This window comes from Agelaius tricolor, unplaced genomic scaffold, assembly GCF_023055355.1.
Source record: "Agelaius tricolor isolate 1412-34295 unplaced genomic scaffold, bAgeTri1.0.p SCAF_14, whole genome shotgun sequence".
Taxonomy (NCBI): Eukaryota; Metazoa; Chordata; class Aves; order Passeriformes; family Icteridae; genus Agelaius; species Agelaius tricolor.
Window position 1 is genome coordinate 7,314,033 of NW_027269274.1, and position 24,941 is coordinate 7,338,973.

The 24,941-nt window shown below is 42.9% G+C and overlaps 1 protein-coding gene across 16 annotated transcripts in view; it reads left to right on the forward strand.

The window, feature by feature from the left end:
• Positions 1-24,941, forward strand: part of CADPS (calcium dependent secretion activator) — a 207,102-nt gene that overhangs the window by 125,195 nt on the left and 56,966 nt on the right. For 8 of the 16 annotated variants that reach the window (XM_071439449.1, XM_071439460.1, XM_071439450.1 and 5 more), the window contains exons 13-18: positions 1,513-1,700; positions 11,697-11,798; positions 12,627-12,690; positions 13,448-13,571; positions 15,969-16,037; positions 16,897-16,914. In XM_071439449.1, the coding sequence (XP_071295550.1) occupies positions 1,513-1,700; positions 11,697-11,798; positions 12,627-12,690; positions 13,448-13,571; positions 15,969-16,037; positions 16,897-16,914 (565 nt within the window). Of the gene's footprint in view, positions 1-1,512; positions 1,701-11,696; positions 11,799-12,626; positions 12,691-13,447; positions 13,572-15,968; positions 16,038-16,896; positions 16,915-23,588; positions 23,694-24,941 lie in introns of all 16 variants that reach the window. The other 8 variants (XM_071439453.1, XM_071439455.1, XM_071439456.1 and 5 more) reach the window with 3 other exon arrangements.

A 24,941-nucleotide genomic window follows, 5' to 3' on the forward strand; every position in this document is an offset into this window, starting at 1 on the left:
CGTGCCTGATCACCAAAGACGCGACGAGAGACAAGAGATGGTCTAAGGATGTAACAAACAGGCAACACAAAGAACTCCAGAATCAAGCATAATACCACCAACCAAAAAGCAGACAAAAATACCATCAAAAGTGGTGAAGGCAAATATACCCCTCCCAAAAAATAGCCTTCCAGAGGGCTGTCCCATCTGCATTGTTCTGTGTCTTCATTTTGAAATGTGCACTTCTAGTGATCCCAGCACTGTAGCTACTCCCTATATCTATCATTTTCCCCTCATTATTTTAATTCTTTTCTCAATCTGTTTTGGAGTTGGCCCAATAAGGATGAGCAAATCCTTCTCTATGTCTTTGAGCTCTTAATTGATATTTCTTCAACTCTTTTCAAAGCAGCTATTTTGGCATCTAGAAAAGATTTGGTGTCATCTGAGTGGTAGAAAATATATTTTAATCTTTCACAGCAGTGTTGTTTCTAAGATGTAGCATTTGGGGTAACAGATGGGGTGGCAAAGAAGTTGCCTATAGGGGCAGTGCTCTGCCTCAACTACTCTCCCGCCCGCTGCAGGAACTTTTCAATTAAACGATGAAAGATTTTGCAGCTTGATGCATTCCAGAGCTGCGTCTTAGCAATTGTTTAGCACCCAAATTTCCATGTAAATATTGACAATTTTGCAGCGTTTGAAAAGCAATCTACGAGATTATTCTTGTTCTCGTTAGCCCCTCTCCTGAAGGCAGAGGCACGCTCCACTTTGGCTGTCCCAGGACCTTCACCAGAGCCATCCCCTTGCAGGGAAGGGCATCCTCCTTGGGAGTCTGGACGTTGCACCACAAGCCTTGTGTCACCAGCCCCTCAGGGTGATACAAAGAAATGGTCTGAGCTTCCTGGATGTGTAAAGGAATCCTGCTCTTGAGCAGAGCTCCCCTTGTTTCAGTGCCAAGGAGCTGGGCGATGTCAGAGCGTGTCGCTAGCAGCACTCAATAAGGACAATGGGAAACGTCCCTTTCTGATACTGCAGAATTGCCTTTCTCCATCTGCAGGACATTCCTACCTGCCAGATGCAAGAGAAGTCATTTTTTCAGTGTAATCCTCTGTCCTCGTCCCCCAGATCAATCTTCCTGCTCCTGGCCAATTGTACAATCCCATCCCCAGAATGAGACTACTGTTTCACACTGTTTAAATAACCAAACCTTGTCATCTCTTAAAGGTGTCTTTTTCTTCCTTTGTATTTTTTTGCTAGGCACTGACATGAACTGGCCTAACTTTTCAGCATTTTAAATGACATTTCCCTTTAATGGTAGCATAATATGTTTTTGTTAATGGTTGCACTGAGTATATGCTGTGTTTGAGTGATGATGTGCAGACTGTATTGTTTGAGTGACCTCTCTCCTTTTTCCTTAATGTAGCCTTAGGTTTGTATTTCTTTTTATTAGAACAGTTGACCACTACACCTCCAAGTGTGATAGCCTTTGTATTTAATAACTTATATTTAAAATCAAGTCTCTTTATTTCTAAACAGGGCTGGTTTAGTCCTGGCCAGGTCTTTGTGCTAGATGAGTATTGTGCACGTAATGGAGTGAGAGGCTGTCACAGACATCTCTGCTACCTCAGAGATTTGCTAGAGCGCGCAGAAAACGGAGCTATGATTGACCCCACCTTGCTTCACTACAGCTTTGCCTTTTGTGCATCACATGTTCATGGCAACAGGTAAGGAATTCTTCTTGGCTAGCAGTGCCCTGCCAACAAGAGATGACTTTGTCAAATACAGGTTTCCTTGGATAATGCACAACAGTCCCCAATTTGTTTTCACAGTGGATGTTTGGCAGCAGCACTTCTAGTGGCATAGTCGGTTTGTTTGTTTGTTTCATTGCTTGTTTAATGTAAGCAGTAAAAATGCACATAGAGGATCCAGAAAGGAAGGTTTTTAACTTACTTGCCCAGGCACTTGCTAAGATGCAGTTCTGAAAAAGATACAGTTGCAGTCCCTGTGACTGTCACGGGTTGAATAAATAGAAGTAAATGATACACTCTGCTGATTTAATTGCTCTGCGAGAGGATCTGACAAGTTGGAGCAGTGAAATTTTCAGCAGTATCAAACTTCAGTACTCAGAAGGGCTTTAAGCCCTTGGGCACCCATGGCTCATTTAAAGACCACGTGACATCAGTTCAGAAATTGCTTAGACATAACTGGAAATTTTATCTTGCTCTGTTACAAAGCAATTTCAGTTTCAGAAGAAGACAGTTCCTTTCTCTCAAATGTGACAAACCTTTGATGGGAGGAACTGGAGCTGTGTTGTTCCCCCTCTCCGTTTATTTTGTTGACAGCTGTAGCATCTATTGCACCTTCTTTTTCTGCTTTTTTTCTGTTAATTTATATTGTATACTTTGAGATATCACTTTGTATCTTACATATGTTGCTGAAGAAAGGAATATTATGAAATAATTAGGTGTTTTCATATACCTCTGGTAAATACCACCCTGAGTTACGACACGCATTGCCCAGGTTTCACATTGCAAGGCTGTCGCTTGCTTTTGCAGTTACTTTCATACATCTTGTCATGGAAACCAAGTTTTGCTTCCTTAGTTTCTTTTTTAGTTCTGACTTTCCGTTGCTCATTCGTTCTTTCTTTGCCAATTGTTATGTGATTTCAGTTGTTTCCTTTCAGCTTAATTTCCTTTTGTTTTATTTTGAGGTTTTTCATGCTTTCTTCTTATTTCTTTCACTTTTCCTGCCGGCCTTGCCCCCCACATTTCAATCATTCCCCCAAGCCAACTCATGGCAGAATTACTTGGTGGGTCACAGCCAAGTGCAGACGGTGAGGGGGGCAAAGCCTCTGCCGCTGAAACGGAGACAAAAAAGGATTCCAAAAAGGAGTCCAAAAAAAAGAAGGAGCCCAAAACCCAGCCGAATCCAGAGCCAAAAAGGTAAGCAAAAGTGTGCAGTGCACAGGAGTGTGTTGCAGAGGGCTCCTCAATCACTGAGCACACTGGGCAGCTGCATCCCCCTGGCTCAGGGAGACCTGACTCCAGCATTCAGGTCACACACTCTCCTGGGAGCTGGATAGCATTTGGGCACCCAAGTCCCACAGGGGATCAGAGACTTAGGTTTTTAGGTGTGTGTTTAGAAGATGGCTCACATGGTGTTTAGGGGATGGGACCAGCCAGTGAAAGTGGCTGCCCCATTGCCCTTTGTCCTAGGCAGGACTCAGCAGACAGCTGGTTTGGGAACAGGACTTGGCTCAAAGCCCATCTGGCCCATAACAGAGAGGAGGTGGGATGCTCATCACAGCTACCCCATGTACTTCTGCGCAGGGTCCAGCACAGCCAGGGCTGAAGCTTTCTCTTCATCAGGGTTGGTGGCAGGAGGTATCTGATGGTATGGGCCAAGGTGACAACCTCCCATTCCCTCTCCATGGGGCTGGAGAGTTGTGGGCTCAGGAAAATGTCATGCTTTCAAGCCAGTCCCATGCTGTACAGCTATCCAGGGCTGTGTGTGGCTGCTACCTGTATGAGGACCTGTTGGGCACTGTCAGAGGGACAATTTGGCCATGGATGGTCTATTCCAGTCACTCATTTAAAGTATTCCAAGAAAGGAATGAGGTGTCTTGCTGTGACTTAGTTGTCTTGAGCTGACAGCTGACTTCGCAACCGAAAGCTGAAGGTTCATGTTCCTTCTTGGTCGGTGCCGTCTCTCTGTTGCCTGGGGATTGCGAGAGGCTCTGTGTGGGAGCTGCAAGGCTGCAGCATTGCGCGTTCCCACCAAGGGCAGGCTCTGCTTAACACCCAACAGTTTGCTATGGAGTCTGCGGGGTGCAGCGTCTGGCTTTTGCTACCAGAAGGTCACAGAAAGGGACCACAGGAGGTCTCGGAGGAAAACGCGACTGCTTATCTCTGTGTCTACTCTAAGCAATCTGAATATCTGAGTGGAAGAGTCACGATTCCTTTTCAGAGAGCTGTTGAGGGCACATGCATCGTGCATTTGTGAGCTGGCTGGCAGAGAGCGATGGAAAGCCAGTATTTACCCATGCAGTCCTTACTGGCAGTTGTGATGTGTGTAAAGCTGTACTTGCTTTAGCTCTGTCCCTCCCTCCCACCTGCTGTGTCCATACATTGCCTTATGACTGGCCCCGCTCTCCCCAGGAAACTAACAGCTCATGGCAGAGCTGAAACTTTCTGTGTAAAAGTTGTCAAGGTGGCAGACCTGCCCCAGGACCCAGCACAGCACCCAACAGAACATCTTGGAGTGGCCATGTATTGCATTGTTGTTGAGATGCACAGTGGTCTGGGAGAGACCGAGTTACAAGACATTTTTGTGTTTAACAAAGGCTTCTTTTTCCATCTAATCTGAAAAAGTGTTGATTTTCTTCATAAAGAAGAGTTCCTTCACTTTTAGACAGTAAACACCCCTGAATGGGTGGTTTAGCTTTCCCTAGGATGAAGTTGGCTGTCAGACAGAATATGCCACCCAGTAATGAAGGTCGGGCAGGGAGATAATTTCATGTGGCTATCAATCTCCTGTATTAGCAGCAGACAGTGATGGAGCTGAGGTGGGCTGTCTGTTTGTATCGTGTTTGCATAAGGTCAGGCAGTGAGACAACAGTCGCTCGCAGTCAGCGGGAAGTGCAGGCAGGCTGTGGATGCTGAGGACAGCCTGAAGGTCAAGGCTGACAGGATGACAGGTGTCACTGTGGGGATGATGCCTCCTCGCCCGTCCGGCCCCCGCCTCGGCAGCGCTGCTGCGCGCAGCCAGGGTGGGAGCAGGAAGGCTGCTGCTGGAAATGCAGCTCCAGCTTGGGGCTGGCCCCGTGGCTGCAGCAGGTGAAGTGGTCAAAATGGGATTTTATGGACAGTTTGGCGCCCTGTTGCCTTACATGTCAGAGTTTGGTCTCCCCTCTCCTTTGGGCTCATGTATCTTATTCAGAGCCCTGACATGATCTCTCTGTACCAAGGTGGTAACATCACTGCTATTTGCATGACAGCCCACATAATTTTTCTTTTAATTTCATCGTTTTCACAAGTAGAAATGGAGTTAAATGTAAATTACTTGCCCTAAGTTTCACCTCCTGAGAAACCTGACTATGCAAGTGCAGGGTGTGAGGAAAACAGGGACCAGCAAGAGCTATATCCACATGGTTTACTGCCCTCAGGTACTTGCTCTTCACTGAGACTGAGGAACTCAATGCTTTTTAATTGCTGTGGTCACTCATTCGTTGATAATGGAGTTTTGTCCACTTGGTATGACAGGATGCCTTTTGCAAAGACCTATCATTATGAAAAAAATGTTATTTCTGATGTATTTACATAGGTGACAGGTAGCGAAGGCACATAATTATCCAGACATCCAACAACACATGTTGTATGTTTATTGATGTCTCCTTGCTTTTGGTACCACCACTATGTTGCTTTTCTTTATCAATAGTCCTCCAGAGAACTAGCAGAGGCAAGAGCAGGAATGGTTTTGAAGACATTGTGATTTGGAATAAAATTGTGAAAGGGTTTACATGGCCACCAAGATCTTTCCCTGCCTTCTCTCTCCCTGTTTTCTCTGTCCTCATGTTGGAGGGCTGTGGCAGTACTGCCAGTGTTGTTTGACACACAGAGAAGTGATGTGTTAGACGAGCCTCACTTCTTCCCTGTCTGCACATGAGAGAAGTATTATGGAACAGAAAGTTAAGCTCAGCTTTTCTAGGTCTAAAGCAGTGGCTTGAGCAGTGGCTTCTGTCCCTTGCAAAGAAGTGGCTTTCAGAAATGGCCTTGTGCTTTTTTTTTTTAATTTAGGTATAGAATAGCATTATTTATAAATGTTAAAGTTAACACCATGAAAAACTCTTTTTGTGCTTGCTAATCCCAAACTTTTAAAAATCAGAATTAAATATTGATCATTTGCATGCTAAATATTAGCAGACTGAGTTTATCAAAATCAGGATGCTGGACTGAATTCCCTCCAGTCTAATAACAACCAAGTACCATAATCTTCTGCAAGTTGTTCAATGACTATTTACCTAGGGTTCAAGCAGCTACAAGTCTCCCTGTTAATTAATTTGGTATATTAGTGATTTCCCTTTCTTGTGTAAACTGTATTTTATGGCCTCAAATTTGTTTTCAAGAAAAAACAAATTTGTTTTCAAGAAAAATGGTAACTAATGTTACCATTAGCTTTCATTACTGTTTTTACAACTGTAAACCCAGCAGAAATATGCTATTGTCATAGGCCTTCAGGAGTTGAAAACTCCATGTGACATACCTGCAATTTTTTCCATTGTATTGTAACTGCGTATCTGGTCTGTTTCACATAAAGATTTCCACACAGCTAGTTGAAACAAAAGAAATACAGGATTATTTCTGTCCCTTAAGCAGTAACTACACTTTATCACGATATCTTTGTGTGCTCCCCTAGAGCTGTGTTGGGTTTCTCATCAGATGCCCTGCCCTGGCTGCAGTAAGGCAGGTTCAGGCTGGCAGGGTATGATGCTCTGCCCTGTTGTGAGGTGCCAGCTCCGTGTCCCATCCAGCGCCGCGCTCAGACCGTGGTGACACAGCAGGTGCTCCCTGTGCTGTCTGTCTGTGCTGAAGGGCTGGGTTGGCAGCCACCAGCAGGTCACCAGCTCAGTGCAGGAGGCTGACACGATTCATCACAATGGGTGTGGGATGGCAGGGCTCAGAAACCACCCGGCGCAGTGTGTCAGGGGTGCGGATGGCACATGAGAATCGATGAGCTGTGACTTGGCTCGGCGCTGCAGCGTGGAAGAGAGCCTGAGCGAAGGGGAGGCAGCAGTTGGGAGATTAAAGGGTGCCCATGCTCAGCAGCACCTCATGGGCAGCTGGGGCAGCGCCCAGGAGCACTGGGGTGAACAAAGGGCTTCTCACTGACCTTTCCCACACGGTGTGAGTCCCCAGAAGAAAGGGGAGATGGGGAAAATCGATGTTTGCTGAATACACTTTTTTCCTAGGGCTGTAGGCAGGTGGGCTCTTTCAGGTCTGGTCTGCTGGGGGAGATGTGAGAGGCAGCCGTGATCCTGCCCACATCCCCAGAGCCCATCCTCGTGCAACCGGTGGGACTGTGCAGGCAACTCCTCCCGCGAGGATGCTGCGAAAGCCTCTCCTGACACATGCCGTCCAAGGCACTAATCATCGATGTTTACTGTATAGCTCATATGTGCTGCACCTGGCAACCAGCAAGGGAGCTGAAGGCAGCACGTGTTTTATATTTGAGTTGTTACTTAAAAAATCAAATTATTTGCATCAGTTTTTGACATTGTTTTTTTTCCCTTGGCTCTGCATGCCAGGGCTCACAGTGCGTGCAAAGATCTGTTTGCTACGTGTAAGCAATATTTTCCCCAGTTAAAAAAAAAAAAAAGTGTAGACAAGTTAAACATAAAAGGTGTAAAAGATGATATGTCTTTTCATTTAGAAGCCGACGTGGTATTTCATGGAGGCTTATGTCAAAGAGATTAACGCACTGGAGCTATACTGTATATTTATAATTGCATACAAATGCATGCTATTGCTTCATATATTAGTCTTTGTTAAAAAATCATTTTGATATATTTGTTTTAGCAGCATAACTAGCCCTGGGGGCACCGGGTATAATTAGAAAAGGGCATGGGGGGAGGCGGGACTTGTAGAATAAAGCAGTGGCCTTAGGATCACAGGTCCTAATTATAATTTATAATTAACCCCAGAATTTGCACAAACCATCTAAGCTAAACAAGGACTATCATTTTTGCTGTTTAAATTGCAACCCTTTTTTTTAATTTCACCACCTGCTTTGTTGATGTTGTTGTTTTTGTGGTTTAAAACTTAAAAACATGGGGGGATTAGGAAAGTGGCATTTAAAACTTTTCATATGAAATATTTACTGTGGGAATTTACTAGTTTAGAGCCAACACAGTGAATCTGCAGCAGAAGGAGTGATCTGAAACTTGTTTACTTATAATTAAAAATCTCGTTAGTTATTTTTCTTGCCTTTTTTGCCCTTCTGCTTCCCTCTCTGCCCACAGCTTCTGCCGTACACCTCAAGCACCCAGGAGCAGGAGCTATAGAGAATTGGATGGAATTGTCTCCACACAGATGGGGACATTAATGCTTTTTGTCCAACTGAATTCATAGACCCAAACCCATTTCATCCCTCACGCATTTGTATATACCATGTACGTCCAAAACTTCTGTTCCACCCTTTTGCTCTCCTCTCACTTCTCATCACTGCTTCAGTGCAATAGTGATGTGGTTGTGGATTGTGCGTGAGAACATCAGTTCCTGCAGCTTCGAGAGATGCTGCTCGCTGATGGAGTTGATGCTTCTGTACATTAGATTTAGATCAAATAGCTAGTATCAAAGTTGAGCTGGAGACCTTTGCTGAAAACAAAATTGCCAATAAGCATGAGAATGAGCTGTGCAGCTTGAGCTTCTCCTGGGGATTTTTTCAGCCCCATCAGCCATGTACCGAAATTGTCTAGAGCACAGAAGTGAATCTTAAATTACAGTGATGCTAAGCTATATACCCTTTGTGTTCTTGCAAAAGGGAAAATAAATATGTTCCCTCAGAAAGATTATATTTTCAAAGTATATTTGACTTGAATATTTAATTAGGTTTCAAAATTACTGAGCTAATAAATTAAGTGGAAGGCTTTGGGTAGTGTTTTTCCAGTTCTATCTATATCCTGCATTTGTCACTAATTAATGAGTTTCTAATGCTTCAGCTTCTGGGAAGATGAGCAACAAAGATTAACATAACTAGTAAATCCAAAGATGTGCAACTGGGTTATAGTATTTGAAATTTGACAAAAACATCGGAAGTATTATTATTTGTGACATGGCTCAAGATGGGGGATTGTGAGGAAAGCAAAGATGACAGAACTGGTGCTAACCACTGTGACAACAACTTGAAAAGCAGCCGACATGACATCTTTCCTATCATGCTGCCGAAAATGTCAACTTTGTGAAGGACAGTGAGAAAATGGTTTGCCGAAAATCTGAAAGGTAGATTCAAGAGATGCTCATCATGTCAGATGCAATATAGTCCACAGCTGGGTGAGAAAGGGAGTCCTTGCCGTGGTGATGGCTCTCGCTTGGCAGGCCCTTCCAGACATCCACACTGCTCCAAAAATGGCTACAGCTGACCTGTAGATTGTCTTAAGTTTGCATGAGATGTGAGAGTAGCTTGTGCTTACACCCAGCGTGGAGGGACTGGTGGCCAGAGCCACTGGGTTTGTGTCCTCCTGGCTCACAGGAAAGGGGAAGCCCAAAGGATTAGGCTTTCTTTGTGTGTGTGTGTTTGTGTGTGACTTAGGGGTTTGGTTGGCATCCCTTCAGATGTTGTGACTTGGTCAAGAACCACATTGGCCAGAGGTTTTCTCTCCAGAGCCCACCCTTTGTCTTTGTGTGGGTCAGTGATGCTTCCAGAGCTACCACTGCCTGGCAGGACACACCTGATGCTGTCAGGTCAGCCTGTGCTGGGTGTCCACATGAGATGTTATGTGGTGAGTGCTCTGAGTACAGTGAGAGGCTGAGATTCATGTGAGAGGGCTGTGACCCAGCCCGAGCTGTCAGATCCTGCCATTAAATCTCACCAGTTGAGGTTATTGACCTAGCAAAGGGTGACACAATTTTCAGACCATTTCCAGTCCCACAGCAAATCACTGCCAGGGCAGGCAGCTTTTACTGCCTCGTTTGTCAGTGCTGATACAATTAACCCAGTGACACTCTGAGCTGTTGTGGGTACAGGGCAAGGACCAAATGCCAAAAGTCAAATGAGGGCTTCAACCCTGCACCTTAGTATATGGCATTTATTGTGGTCTGCCTTGAATTATCTCTCTCTGCCTGGGAGCAAACCAGGCACTGTGAGGTGCACAGCATCACAAAAGGCATGGACATCTCTATCTGAATACTAAATATTTTATGGAACTTTGGAATAAATTATATTAAGCATGTTAAGACATTAATTTTTGTTCAATATCTAATTTGGGTTTTTTTGTGGCTTGCTCATTTTTTTCAAAATAACTGGTACTAATTAGTTACTAATGAGACCAGATCCATACTTCCAAAATTGTTTATGAAATGTGTTCCCCAACTGAGACATTTTATCCAAGTTTCAGCCTAAATCTTTTTTTCCTGTTTTTTTCCTTAATACACAACTGAATTTGGCAAATAATCAAAGAAAGATTCTGATTAAATGCTGTTTAACTTTAAATACATGCCCTGGTATTCAAGTATTTTTCTGTGTCCATGCTGCAAGTTTTATTTAATGTATATTTAGCTTTAAAATTTTGCAGTAAATATCATCTACGGTTTGCAAGTTCCTCTTCCCAAATGTTTTAATGGTTTATTCACCTGTGTTGGAATATCAGAGTTCATATTTATGATATTAAGAGCTTAGTAAATGTAGGGTCGAGGAGAAGTGATTGCACAGATTTTATAGATTTTAATTTTTTTATAGATTTTTTTTTCTTTTTAAGTTTAGGGCCTTTGATTTTTTAAGAGGAAAATAAAGCCAACCAATTAACCCCTGACAGGAGGTTCATTAGAAGCTTTGTAATCCCTTGCCAAGTCTTTTGTAAAGCCAAACCAGTCTAGTACTGCGGATTTATGCAGCTTAAGCTGAACACTGGGGGAGGCCTTTAAGTAAGAACATTTGTTCAATTTTAAGATGTCTTACATTACCTCAAGATTGCCTGTGCCGGCAGAGTTGCCCAGGAGCACACAGATCCTGAGGCTTTGCTCCGCAGCGGTGGAAGCAGAGCCAATGATTGTGTGCCTGGCCGATCCCTTTGGTGGATGGGTGGATCAGACTCGCTCCCTCCTCTCGCCTGGGATGCTCTGCACGGCAGGTTTTGCCATGTGGGTGTGGGGGAGAAGGAGGGGATTGGGTGTGTTGGCACCAGCAGAGGAACAGGACAGAAGAGCACAGGGATCAGGGCATTATCCAGCCCCCAGGAAGAGCCCCAGCAGGGACTGTCTGCACACTGTGCTCCGTGAAAGATGAGAAATACCCCAAGGCAGCAGGACCTGGGTGTCTCACAACACACTCCTGTGCACTGCTCAAATAGAGGGGCATCAAGTAGTCTGACAAAATTTGAGATAAATTGCATAATGTGTTCATTTTTATAATTTAAAATTAAACTACTGAAGAGGCATTGCATTTCCAATGCAAAATGCATGTCACTCTTCAGGCACATTTCAGCAGAATATATTGAAGATGGTTCACTTCAAGAAACCTCTATAATGGGGTGATTCAGCAGCTAGGAAAGAGTGCAGAATTTAATATTCTGTTTATATATATATGTCATTGATATTCTTTTATACTGTGAATTGTGTTAAATTAGCAGCTGAATTTTTCTGGAGAAATTCAGTCCCTATTTTATCAGCAACCGGCTCAATCCTGACACAAGAGCTGGCATTGCACTCCCTGCATATACCTGTATTTCAAGGAAAATCTGCTTTTCCCAACTTCTTAAATAATGAAAATAAGGGGGTGGGGGGGGTGTCCACATCTAGATTATCAATGTGAGAGGGAAACTTGTTTATTTGTTTATTTTTGATACTTTGGCAGCAGTGCTGCTGCAGCCACCCCTCTGTCAGCATGGCACATCCTCTGTCCTGGGTCTCACAGTTGCTGAGGGTCCTTTTGGAAAGGACAGTGTGCTGTGGGGTGAGGTCCCAGGGTGCTGAGGTGGAGTCTGAGTCATTGTGGCATTTCTCCTGCAGGCCTGACGGGATAGGAACTGTGACCGTGGACGAGAAAGAGCGTTTCGAAGAGATCAAGGAGCGGCTCCGGGTGCTGCTGGAGAATCAGATCACACATTTCAGGTAAAGGCACAGAGCCCAGGCTGAATGCGAGAAGAATGATTTCCTCACAGCTCCCTCCTATAAGCAGCAAAGCCAAAAGGCAGGTTTTGAATGCACACAGGAATTTTGCATAAGTGACACAGACCTACACAGGGCAGTGAAGCATGTTTATAGCTGGCGTGTGATTTTAAATATATATCCTTTAAAGGATATTTCAAACCATCTTGCTCCCATAAACATGGTAAAGCTGTGGATTTTGTCTAAAATATAACAACAAAAAATCCCTTATCCTTATCCTCTTATTTCTCTCTTCCTCTCTGCTCAGTTATAACCCATTTACCTTCTCCCTAGTGTTGACAGGCAGGGCTTTCTGCAGGGATATCACAGTATGGAAAGATATCCCCCCAAAAAAAGGATGAATGGCCCCCAGCACACTGATCAGGTCAGGCAGGCTGTGCACATTCACACAGATGGGTAATGTGCATTACCTACACCCTGGTGCATTGCCAGGTCTCCAGCTGGAAATAAATGTCCTTTCCATAGGGTCTTTTTTCCCCCCATTTTTAGAAGAAGATGGTATTATCTCTCCAAGGAGATCTAAAAACTCTCCAGGTAACACCCAGATTTAAGAAACTGCTAAAACTCTCAGCTTATTACTAACCCATATTCTCTTTTCTACCTTAGTCTACACCCACAAGGCCTTTCAGAAAGTTACCCTATAGAAAGACTGCTCATTCCAGGCAGAGACTAGAGAATTGCTTGGACAGACTTAGGAAAGCATCCTTATGGCTCAGGAAAGGCTGGTTCATGTGCACTTGGTCTAATGCTAAGATGATGTGCTTTTTCTAGGTATTGCTTCCCATTTGGCCGTCCAGAGGGTGCACTGAAAGCCACTCTGTCACTGCTGGAAAGGGTAAGCACAGAAACAGCAGAGAGTAATTAAAATGACTTATTGTCATGTATCCTTCCATCTCAAAAAGCTTGAGGAGCTGTTGGCTTTGCATAAGACATGTAATTAATGATTTCTTACACTGAAATGTGGGGCTTAGATGGGGTTGGTGTCTCCTGCCTCAGCTGAAAGGCAGGTGTGTAGCCTGACCACTAAAGGCACAATATTCTGTGTCTGTGTTGTCAGGTAAGGGTGGGGGGTCTGCCTGGCAAAGATCCACATCACAGACCTTTGGCAGCAATGTCTGGCTGCTGCCTGGTGAAATTCCCATCTTGAGGCAGACTTGCTCCCTCTGGATGTATAAAACCTGCTCACCATGATCCTCCTCCCCATCCCCACTCCAACATCCTTCCCACCTCTGCTAACCTACAGTGTGGCCAAGTCCAGACCCAAACCCAAGTCAGTCAGTAGAGCCTGGAAAGAGCAAAACATTGTTTGGCACTGGGAAAGTTGTGATAGATCTTAATGTCATACCCTAAAAAATCATCACAGACTTCAGCCCCTTTATTCCCCTTCTGTATTTACACTTGAGGGTGTAAATACACAAGGGGAATAATACAGTCCCACATCTTAGGCTGGCCAAGGTGACCTTGTAGTGAGTCCTGTGATTGTACACATGCCCTGAGAGCCACACAGCACTAGCATAGGAATGGATGTTTGTGCTGGGCTTGGAGAAAAGCAGTTCTGTGTGCCACAACAAATCAGATTTTCTTGTGTCAAGGTTCTGATGAAAGACATAGTTACTCCGGTCCCTCAAGAGGAGGTAAAAACAGTCATCCGTAAATGCTTGGAGCAAGCAGCTCTAGTCAATTATACTCGACTATCAGAGTATGCCAAAATTGAAGGTAAGGCTCTTTCTTTCTGATATTAAAATTTTTCTTATCTTTCTAGGTGGCAACTTAGGTGGCTGGGAGCTCTTTAAAAAAAGCTCATTTGCTATTTACTCTCTTGTCGGTAAAGCTGTTGTGATTCAGAATCTTTTCTGTGGTGTTGGCTTCGGAAGCAGTTAAGAATGGAAGCTATGCAAATCATTTCTTTTTCTGGAAAGGAGAGAGGAAACAGTTAAAAAGAACTGTAGCTTTTTTTTTCCTTTGATCGTTAGTGCATTTGGCCAGTGGTGTAGTATTCAGACTCACGTCGTGGTTTTAAAAAACAAATTGAAAAATACTTGGGATGTCATCTTTACAGCTGAAGGTATACTGCAGCTAATTGCTTGTGACACTTCAGGAGACAAATGAAAAATAAAAAGCTGAAAAACTGTTTAATCTATGTTTAATCATTTGTAGCCAATTTAAAATGTCTTTTTTTCTGGGTGTGTTTCATTGTCTTAGCAGTTTGCATTGCAGTCATTGATCAGTGATCCCATACTTGCATCGGATTTCTTTCTTGTCACTCTGAATCTGGCAAAGCTGATATTTTTGACCTTTTAAGTTATGGGAGAATAATAACCAGTGACCAGAGACACATGTAGCCATCAAAAAGACATTTTAAAGTTTGCTGGAGGATATGTGTTACTGAAGCTCTATGATTCAGTCGTTCTTTATATGTTATCAGTTTATGTTGGTACCTTGTTGGCTGCTGTTCCCGACTTCAAACTCCCACCCAACTTTTTCCAAGTTCCCTATTAATTAAATCTGTGTGTTCCAGATGAATGGTATGTTCTGCTCTAGACTCTGGGTTTCTGTCATGTGTGGTGTGAAGCTTTCCCACAGCCAAGATTATTGTTGTATGCCTATAGGACAATATTGAGAGGAGAAAAAAAAAATCCCAAACTAAAACTCCCTCTGATTTGTTCTTCGTTCTTGTTTACATGAAAAATTGGGTTGTTATTATATGGCAAATTGTCCAGGTTCTGTACATGACATGTCCTCTCTTTTTCCATTTTTTTTCTGTCTAATGATGCAAATTGTGTACCAGTGGTAATGAATTCATTGTTATGCATCCAGTGAGAAACACTTAAGAATTGGGCACTAAAAGGATGTTTATCAACTCTTGACTTGGTAATGAGTGACAAAAATAGAGAAGGAACAAAGGTTTCATAAGCACTGTATTATCAGGCAATTTATCGAAGTACTCAACTTCAGAGGATACTTTAATTGGTGTATTCTGTAAAATGCAATGTTTAAATATACTTGACAAGGATGGAGAAGGATTGAGAATCAAAAACAGCTTTTCTGTTGATGGATGCTTCTACCCAGGGCTGGCTCCCTTAGGTTCTCTGTATAAATATCACTAACTCGTTGGTAAGATTTGCTCTCTTCTTTCAGATAAATCTATGCAAAAACAAACTTTATGATCTGTAAGTAAAAATGCATTCATTTCCAAAGTAGAACAGTTAGTGTGTATTTTTCCTTTTGTGCCTCAATTCTTCTTGGTTGTGTTAATTATCTGCCCTCTCTTTTTGCACTGTGACTTTTAGGTCTGGGAATACTTTGAAGCAACAAACCTATTTTTTTCCAGCTGCCTTTTCAGAGAAATAGTTCATTCCACACTATCTGCTCTCTTCTGCTTTTCTCCTCCTTTATCTGTGATTGGCCACAGCCACTTTTTGATGCTATTTCTACAAAAGTGGTTGTAACACCAATTTCCAAGCATGCTGGGATTGTTAATTTGAACAACCCAACATCCGCCAGCTGCATGCATCAGGTTTTCTCTCATGAGCATAGTCCACTGCATATTCAAATACTTCCTTAGAAGAGCAAATGACAAGTTTACCTTGGTGAGACACATTCCTGTTCACTGGACATGGCTTTGAAATCTTGCTTTTGAATGACATTTGAATAGCCACGTGTAAGGCACTTTTGTCAGAAATGCAGAACCAAATCAGTGGCAGCAGTGCTTAAGGCTATGCTTATGAAGAAATACCTGTGAAAGCCTTAGATACTGAAGGCTGAAATCCTTAGTATCTTGGAGCCTTAAACCAATGAAAATCTATTTCCCTCTATTCATGATGTTTTGATCATTATATTCTTGCAAACAGTTCAGAGCAAACCTCTAGAGTCATGGTCACAGCCTCTCTTGTGACTCATGGGCATGCTGAATGGTTAATCCAGTAGATCTCAAATTTTAACCCTCCTTTTTATTTTTCTTTCTTTTTTATTTTCTTCTTTTTATCCTGTGTGTATCCCAAAATACTCTGTGGCTTTCCTTTTAACCTGATATGAAGTTTTCCTCTGACCTATAGCCTGTAACCTCTTTACCTCTGACCTAAGCCTCTTGCATGCCCAAATCCTCTTTTATAGGGAAAAAGAGAGAAATGTATGAGCATCCTGTCTTCTGCTTGGCCTCTCAAGTGATGGATTTAACCATTCGTGAGTACCTACCACCCTCCTCTCCATGCTGTCCTCACTTTCTCTGTTCTCATTGCCTCAAGAAAGTCCAGATCCAAACCAACTCACTCTCCTTGCTTCAAGTCTTTTAGCATTGGCTTGTCTGTTGCTTCTGTCTGTGAAACCCAGTGTGAGAAGTCCAGTCACTTTCTATCAGCCTAAACCAGGTTAGACAATTAACCCATCTGTTTGTGACAAACTCAGACTGTCTGTAAGTTTTTTCAGTTCTTCTTTATGTCCGTGACCTGAATGCATTTTTACTTTGCTTCTGTGTAACCCCAGTTTGTAAAGTGCTTGTCACTGGTACACAATCAAAAGGTAGCAGCTACATTGTGGAGAAGTGAGCTAGAGGTCAGATAAAGGACACTTGGAAAAAGCCATCCCTTTGCCTGCGTATGAAATCTTTACCCAATCCTGTGTATAAGATGGTGTAAGGCTGTCCTTTCTCTGTACATCAGATCTTAATGTCTCCTGTCTGTTAGCTCTCAGCGAAAGGATGCACTCTACTTGCTCTCCTCCTCGATTTTTTTACTTACTCCTTTGCACCGAGCTCTGGAGGGGACACCCCGACCCTGCTGTCACTCGGAGACCCCCTCTGTGTCCTCAGAGCTCTCCCTCTCTGGTTTTCTATTTGTGCAGCGTTTTCTCTCCATGAAAGGAGCTTCCTTTGGTAACCCCACGCTCGGGGGGGCGGGGGGCGAGACGGGGCGACTTTTCTTTTTTTCAAATGTCATATATCACGCATAACTGGGGGGCTGTGCGGTCCACTTGCTCATTAATCCTGCATATCTGTTCTTGTTTCTCTCTTTTCTCTCCTTGTTGCTTTCTCTCTTTCATATAGAGAATCAAAAGGACGCAGGTGAACAATTGTATATGCATTATAAATTGTTAGGACTGTTGAGTTATATTTATTTTGTTTTCTATTTTCATAGCTCCTTAAGATATGTACTCCTTCAGGCTGAAAATGGAGATGCATTGATACTTAAGGAGTTAATTTGTGCTGTCTACATAATCTCCTTTTCCTCCTTTCATAGAATAGAGTGTAGATTAAAAATACCCTGTAGAGATGTAGTGCCTTCTTAGGAGACAGTTGTAGAGGAGAATCTAGTCTTTGTAAAGAGAAGGTTTCTTGTTTTTCAAAAGAACTGCAGCTCATTTTGGGTGAAAAAATGTTGGTGATTTGGCCATTAATCTTCCACACCTAACAAGCACATTTATAAGTAAACTAACGTTCATTTTTGGTTTTCATACCTTCTGTTTTCTGCCCTGATGGGAGGACTGGGTTTTTCTTTATTTCTTTATTTCTATTTATTTGTTAATGTGTAACAAACAATCTGGTGGGACAGAAGTCATGTTTGTCTCTTGTTTATAACCTGTGGTGACATGTAACAAGGCAAAGGCTCAGCTCAAGTGCACATCTCTGCAAAAGGGATGGTGGAGCTCTGCAGCCCCTCTTCTCGTTTCTGTTGTATCCCAGAGTCCTATTCCAAAGTCCTTGAAGCTTGAACTGTTCATTTCTTTTTGTGAGTAGATTGTTCTGTTTTGTGGGGAAAAAAGAAAGGGTCAGGTTGATTTCAGCTCTGTTTGCACAGGGAAATTGCTTTAGAAGAGCAGTACAAGAGGCTGGGCCAGGTTCTGGCTTCTCCAGACCTCCTCAGCTCAAATTTGGCCCATAATCTATTGCCTCATAGTAAAATGAATTGCAAATAACAAGCAATATTTAGAAAATGCAGACTAGTTTTTTCTTACATTTATGAAAGGTGCAAATAAACAAAAGTAAATAGAACAGTCCCAATTATTACCATTAACTGTAAAAATTAGAGTGAGCACAGGCTGTTGTGCATTAAGCACAATAACTGCATGGAGCATCGTGCTTGCTGCAACAACCTGTCACGTGCCTGCAGTTTAGAAGTTCAGAGTGACATTCCTATGGCCCAGCTTGGTTAAAAATAACCTGTTTCTTCCCAATGCTTGGAGCAAGTGAAAGGGCACAGGGAGTTGTGACTCCACTGCTGTGTGCCCACGAATCTCCCTTGGTTTTAAATAAAAAATTTTCAGGCAAGGTCAGCAGGACTCACTTGAAACTGGTTCCTCAGCTTAAGTGGAGTCAAAAGTGACTGGGGTTTGGCCTGACTTTTTTATTTTGCCAGAAGCAAGAATAAAAATAATACCCTGAAAACAACTTCTTAAACACACAAGTGCTACCCTTTAGTTCTCCTTTCTCCTGAGAAATGTGTAATCTCTTGCCTTGCATTAAAATATTGAAATAGAACATTAAACAGGGAATTGTGCTAAAAGAATTTAAAATAAAATACTTTAATTATTAATCAGACAAAGCTACAAACACTCAGATTAATAATTATAACCTTTTAATAAGTGTTTGTTTATGTAGGTCAGAAATACATAATTATTTAGAAAAGAATATCTTCCCCATCCCTTCTGCACAGGGATCCCATGAGCACAAGTGCCACTTTGCACTGCTGGAGTTGGGTACAGGCAGCTTCAGAGGTGGTGCCCACCAAGGCAGAGTTGTCAGTTTCACAATTGCTTCTGTTTGGTGTAAGACTCAGGGGAGGGTTCAGTTTTCAGGCTGAGTAATTCTCATATTGCAATTTAGGTTTGGTCTTTGGAAGGAGAGGTTTCTCGTGGTAGTGCTGAGTTGGTGCACAGAGATGAGCAGTGAAGGAGAACAGATCTCACCTCAGTGCTTAGTGCCAGGGTGTGGGTGGCAGAGCAGTGGAACATCTCATGGAAAGTAGCTGCAGAGCAGAGGGACCTACTGAAGTCCTATTGCTCTGTCCCCAAGGCAAATTGAGCTATCCAAAAATACCAGGTTTTTGCTTGTTCAGCAGCAGCTCCATCCCCTGTGCAGGGAAGGAGTCTCCCAGGGCACCACACCTCACTGTGCTGCAGGGCTGGCACACTCTGTCCTCCCTGGGGGGGCTCCTGGGCAAGCTCAGCCTCACTTGAAAACACAGCCAGTGGTGATGCCAGGTGGCTGTGAAGCTGGAACCCGCTCAGTTCAGGGGTCAGTGCTGCCCATGGGGCACTGAGGGGCAGCTGCAGTGCCTGCACAGAGGCAGACATCTCTCAGGTGCCTGTCTCAGGCTGGGGACCTGGGTGCACCCATAGGAGAGGGACCGAGCGGGGCAGCTTGGGCTGCCCCAGCCTGAGCTGGCAGCAGCCATGGAGCATCTTAGTGGGACACTGGCCCCAGCAGGCGTGGCAGGCGTCCTGCACCGAGGCAGTGGGTGCAGGAGAGCTTGGTTTCAGACTAGAGCAGCACAGCAGCTTGTTAAGGAGCAGTGGCATTTTCCAAGGCAGTGGTACTGGCCCTTGTCACAGCCCCATGCTCACTTTACGTCACTCGCCTTCCCTGTTTCTGGATCTCAGCCTGGGAAGCTCTGTGCACATATCTGGAACTCAGCTGAGGAGCTGAGCTGCCTGTCAATTGACCAGGTCCGAGGCAAGGAGAGGTCCTGTGTGATCTGTCAGCCCAACCCCTGTTAGCCAATCACTCCAGAATTTGTGATAAATCACAAAGCTTAAAAAGTAAAAAAAAAAAATTACATTGTTTGAGTAAATAAAAATGTAAAATATATGAAAATATCAGTCTTTGTGTGGAGGAGTGGAGGCTGAAGTCATTAATAAATCCTATACTTTCACTCAGGCATGACTATAACCTGTATCCATGGGTGTTGAAATGCTGCTTTATTTGTTTCATTCCTTGAAGTGGCATTGGGCTGTACTTAACAAAGAATCGTTACGCAGCTTTCAAGATTTCCTCTTGACTTTTCAAAGGCAGTGTCTAAAGCAGTACAAAGTTATTGCAAGAGCTTCAGAAATTCAGAGATCTGCATTCTGACATTTTCTTTCTATGACTCTCCCACCAACTGCGGGAGCAACTTGCTGCCTGGGGCATGAGAGTCAATTCAGATAGGCACAAATTCTTCCCTAGGATCAATAATCATTAGAAAATCAGGAGAGCAGTTCTCTCTTCAGTATATTGAGGTTTTGAGGTGAATTGGCATCTCTTTCTAAATTAAAAAAAAAAAGTCTATGATTTTTTTCTTTCCTTTAAAATAAAATATCTTATTTTGAGAGAAAAATACCATTACTGAAATCCCTTTCAGATACATGCAAATTAACTTCATGAGTATAATAAAAGGCTGCCCTGCCTTGTCCTTGGGCTTAGTCCATTATGCTTTATAGTTATCTTGAAAACAGCAGCTTTTTGTATCATTTTGATTATTGGCTCACAAATGAATGCACATATAACACTTGGATGCTAAAGCCCTTGGCAAGGGTCATATATTTTTAATTATTATGAGGAAATCATTGAATCAGTGGCTACGCTTCTAAAAAATATGAAAAGTCAATAATATTCTTCTCCTGCTGCAAATGTAATTCTTATTATTACTGATGATTTAGTAACCCATGTAGCAGAAATCACAGTGCTGAGGTAGAAATACGTAGTTTGAAAATTTTCCAGTCTGTAAAGAGCCACACACAATGAATTGTGTGCAATATCTATACCAATGTAGCACAGATTTATCAATATACCTGTTATTGCAGGCTGAAGATCATTGCAAGCACAAACCCTGAATTTTTCAAGTAATTTGAGCTTCTGCAAGTATTTTACGAGCCAGTATCATACAGAAGCATAAAAACCTTTAGAAGAGTTTGTCCAGGAAAGCACTTTGTCAGGCAGTAAGAATTTGCTCCTGGCTCTGATTTCAGTGACGAAGGTGTTTAAATCTTACTCATCTGACACACATGAGCAGCAAGTACAAGAGAATTTCTGATACTCAACTGGCTGTAGTGAGGGATCAGAGAGGAAAAGGACAGGGAAGAAAGAAAAGCCAAAGTGAAACAAAACCTGCTGCACACTGCAGCTAATCACGAGCAAGTGCCATAAAACCCATCCAGCCTCACACATCTCCCTTGCTCTGAGTGGGAGCTGAGCCATCCCTGAAAGGGACCTCACACGTCACCTCTGAGACCTGGGCCTGGAGAAGGGTGTGAGCTCTAGTGCCTCATAGTGCATGGCTGTCACAACCCCATTTCTCTTTAAATTTACAGAGGAAATGAATCCTTTTCCTTAGCCAGACCTTAATCTTTTAAATTTTCATGTGATAAAGAGACAACAAAGAAAAGCATGAGTTGGGGCTCATGGCTGTTCAGTGCCCACAGGAACAGAGAGAACTCTTCCCCTCCTTCACCTCCAGGTGGTTCTGCAGCCGTCATGCAAGAGCCTTGAATTTGGGTCTGAAAAACTAAAATGTGTGAAAAGAGCTGAATATTCGTGCAGATTGGGCCAGATCAGAATTATATCAAGAGTTTGTTGCTTAGCCTGCTCCAGTGCCTTGTGGGAGCTTGTTTCCAAGAGGGGTGGTGGGGGGATGCCAGGAGCAGGGTAAGGTGCTGGAGGGGTCTCTCACAGGCCCCCCAGAGAAGTGAGAGCCACCCTGGGGCACTGTGCTGACAACTGCACAGCGGGAGCCTCCTCCAAGCTGTTCTGTACGCGCTGCACCATCGACTCGTGAAGATGCTGCTGCATCTCTTGCCTTTTCCTCCTCCTCTTTCTCTATTAATGACTTTTCCCTAGGACAGAAAACACTTGTGCTAATCAGGCCCGTTCAACACTCTGGAGTCTGGATGTCTGTGAAGCCTAGGAGCTATTTTTGGATGGGTAGCTGTTAGGGATGCAGGGGCTGGACTCCACATTTAAGGATGCTTGAGGGCTGCAGTGCTGACGTGTGCAATGGGGTGAAACTCAGATTCCTTTCATCTTGGCTTTGGCACTCTTAGGAAGAGCTCTCTCTCTTTGACACCCCCAACTTTGCCACCCAACAGACTCCCCTGGGTGGTGAGGGGTTCCCACCCTGTGGTTATCAGATATGGGTGGGAGAAGATGTGCAATTCCCTCTCCCCACCATCCCTTCCCATCCAGAGACCTTGGCACAAACTGCTCTCCATAGCAATGGGCAGTAAAATACTCTTCCTACATTTGAATATCAAATTCAGGAACAATCAGTGAGTAGCCAAATTGAATTCTTGCTCATGTTTTAAAGCAGAGGGAAAGTCATTAGGCCAATGCCCAGAAAAGCAGTTATTTTTGTCACTTGAGGCTGAGAGGTTTGTTTCTGGGGACAAAGTCACCCTTGGTAAATGTTGAACAAAGATCAGGATTACTCCAGAGATGAATGAATAGATTTGCTTTTCCTGTTGTAAGAAAACAAGGAAAAGAAAGAAAGAAAGAAAGACAGTAACTTGAATCTGAGAGTCTGAATTAATCATTATACAGCTTAAAAGACTAAAAATGTGTGTGTGTGTGTGAGTGTGTGTGTGCATGTGTGTGCATTGTGTGTGGTTTTATGTATGTATGTATGTATGTATGTGTGTATGTATGTATGTATGTGTGTATGTGTATCTATCCCTGTGTATGGAGAGGGGCACCAACCTAACTCACACTCCTTAATGGTTTACTCGAATATTCTTTATTATACTTTGATAAGTGTTGTAGTTCTGTGACAAATAAAAGCAATCAGAAATCTCCTTTACACAAGCCAACTGATTGTTTTTCCCCCACTGGAAAATGCAAGCAAAATGGCAAGGACTTTTGGCAATAGAATGTCCAGATAAATATGCCAGATTCCTTGCAAATGGCATGATTAAAAATAGTCACAATGCTGCTAAAAACTGTTATTAAAAGGAATAGAAACTATTGTGTTAATATATTCACAGCATATAATTTATTCTCTGGGTGTATGTAAAAGGAAAGGCTATTTTCTTTGAATTTTTCCTATGCTGATATTGTAAACTATATGACAGATGGGTCAAGTCCTGATTGCAGTATTCTAACATTTGGAATAGCAAGTAACATATTTGATAGAGCTGGCAAGTTTTTATATATGATTCAACCCAGAATATAAAAGCCACTAGAATTCCAAGTTGAAAATAATTAAATGAGCTGGAAACGATCAGGAACCACACATTTTTAAGTGACAGATTTTTTTACATGTTTAAATTGCACAAGAATATTTTATAGCTCCCTTTAACCAACAGTGACGTTTAATTCTAAAATGTGTAATTGATATTTGCAAAGCAATTAATTCCTATGGCTCATTATTCTATTGCTAAACGTGCCTAAGCATTGGGGAGCTGACTTCAAGTTGTGTTTTTTAGTTCACCTTTTCTGAATTCCAGAGTTTTAACTGAATTAACCCATCTCAGTCTCCTGGTGTGACTGCACTAAGTGTGGTTTCATACTTGCATTGAATTTTTAGCTTTCTGATTGCACGGTGCTGTAGGATGTTCGAATCTGCTGACTTCTAGAATACATGTTGTCAGATGGTGTCATTACCGTGTAATACCCCAAATACCGATAAGCAAAAACCCAGCAGCTTATTCCATTTGTATTTGATCATTTCTGCTTATGTTCCTTTTGAAATTTCCATCTTTTTTGTCACTGTTTATGAAGTCATTTGTCTCTTTACTTTTGGCGTCTCTCTCTCCGTCACGCACCACCAGCCCGTCCGCCCAAGCCGAAGCCGCCGGCTGGGCCACCATCATCTCCTCAAACGCAGACTAACATGATAGATCATATGCTCAAAGGCATGGCCAAACAGCCGCCAAGTACTGTAATAGTCTTCCTTTCTTTTATTCAGTGGTTTCCTAGTCTAGCAGCCGCTCGTGTAGCAGTAGAAAGCTAGTCCTCATATGCAGCTTGATACATACAAAACACCTAGCGCGACGTGGTAGGCTTTAGAGATTTAGAGGTAGCATTTATTTCAAAATGTCCACATTTTTTTGTCTAGCAATGTCTGACATATGCAACATTTTCAAATATCAACGTCAGCACAAAATAACATTGTTGTTGCATAACATTTTGCATGGAAACTATAAATATGTATGAGCTTTACATGATGTTGGATGAAATGTTTGATAAGTATATCGTATACGTTTCATGTAACTGTCAGTGCTCCAGCTATCTTAGCAGAATATTCTGATGTATAGTAACTTAACCAGGGAAATATTTAAAATAAGAAGGAAAAAAATTAAGATTGACATCTGCTGGCTGCCAAAGTTATATAAGCATCAATATTTTCTTTAAAGACAGCATCTTTGAGCAGTTGTTCTTATTAACACTTTTGTCTTTTAGTTATATTTGAGAGCAGATCAATGTTGCAAATGAGAATGGGCCTGATGCTGCACTGATCAATGGAAAAGCTTCCCCTTGGCTTTGGAGGTGCAGAAACAACCAGATCTTACTGAGGGACCTGTCTTTGGGCTCCTTTTGCAAAAGGAAGTGGTTTCTACTTCTTGTAGCCATTGAGGTGCTGGATAGTGTAGGACCAAGACTGAGAAGTTAACCAGGAGCTTTCCTATTTCAGTATTTTCTCAGTAAATTATATTAAAGGGAACCTTGATTTTTTTTTTCTTTTGTTTGTTTCCAATGATACAACAAACATCAGCAAAACTGGAGGAGAAACGCCCAAGGCCCTTATCTGTGCCATAAATCAGTAAAACTGTACAGTTCATTTGCATGGTGCTTTACCATCCCTCAGGCAAGCTGAGCCCCTACAGGGCCAGACTCCAGCTTGCTGAGCTCCTCCAAAAACCAGCCACATTTGGGACTGTCCTGAAACATATGGAACTGTGTAACCTGTAAACAGGTATTCAGAGAAAACTAGGGGCTGGCAAGATTTTGAGGGGGAGAATGAAGTCCTGTAAGCTCCCTGAGCCTTCAGCAACCAGGGATTTCTCCCTGGGTGACCCAGTCAAGCAGAACAGGCCACCTTGTGCTTCTGCCCCACCAGTAGACAAGACCAAACACTAGGAAAAAACCAGGGTGTGTGGAAGGCTGGAGCGAGATGCCCTGTG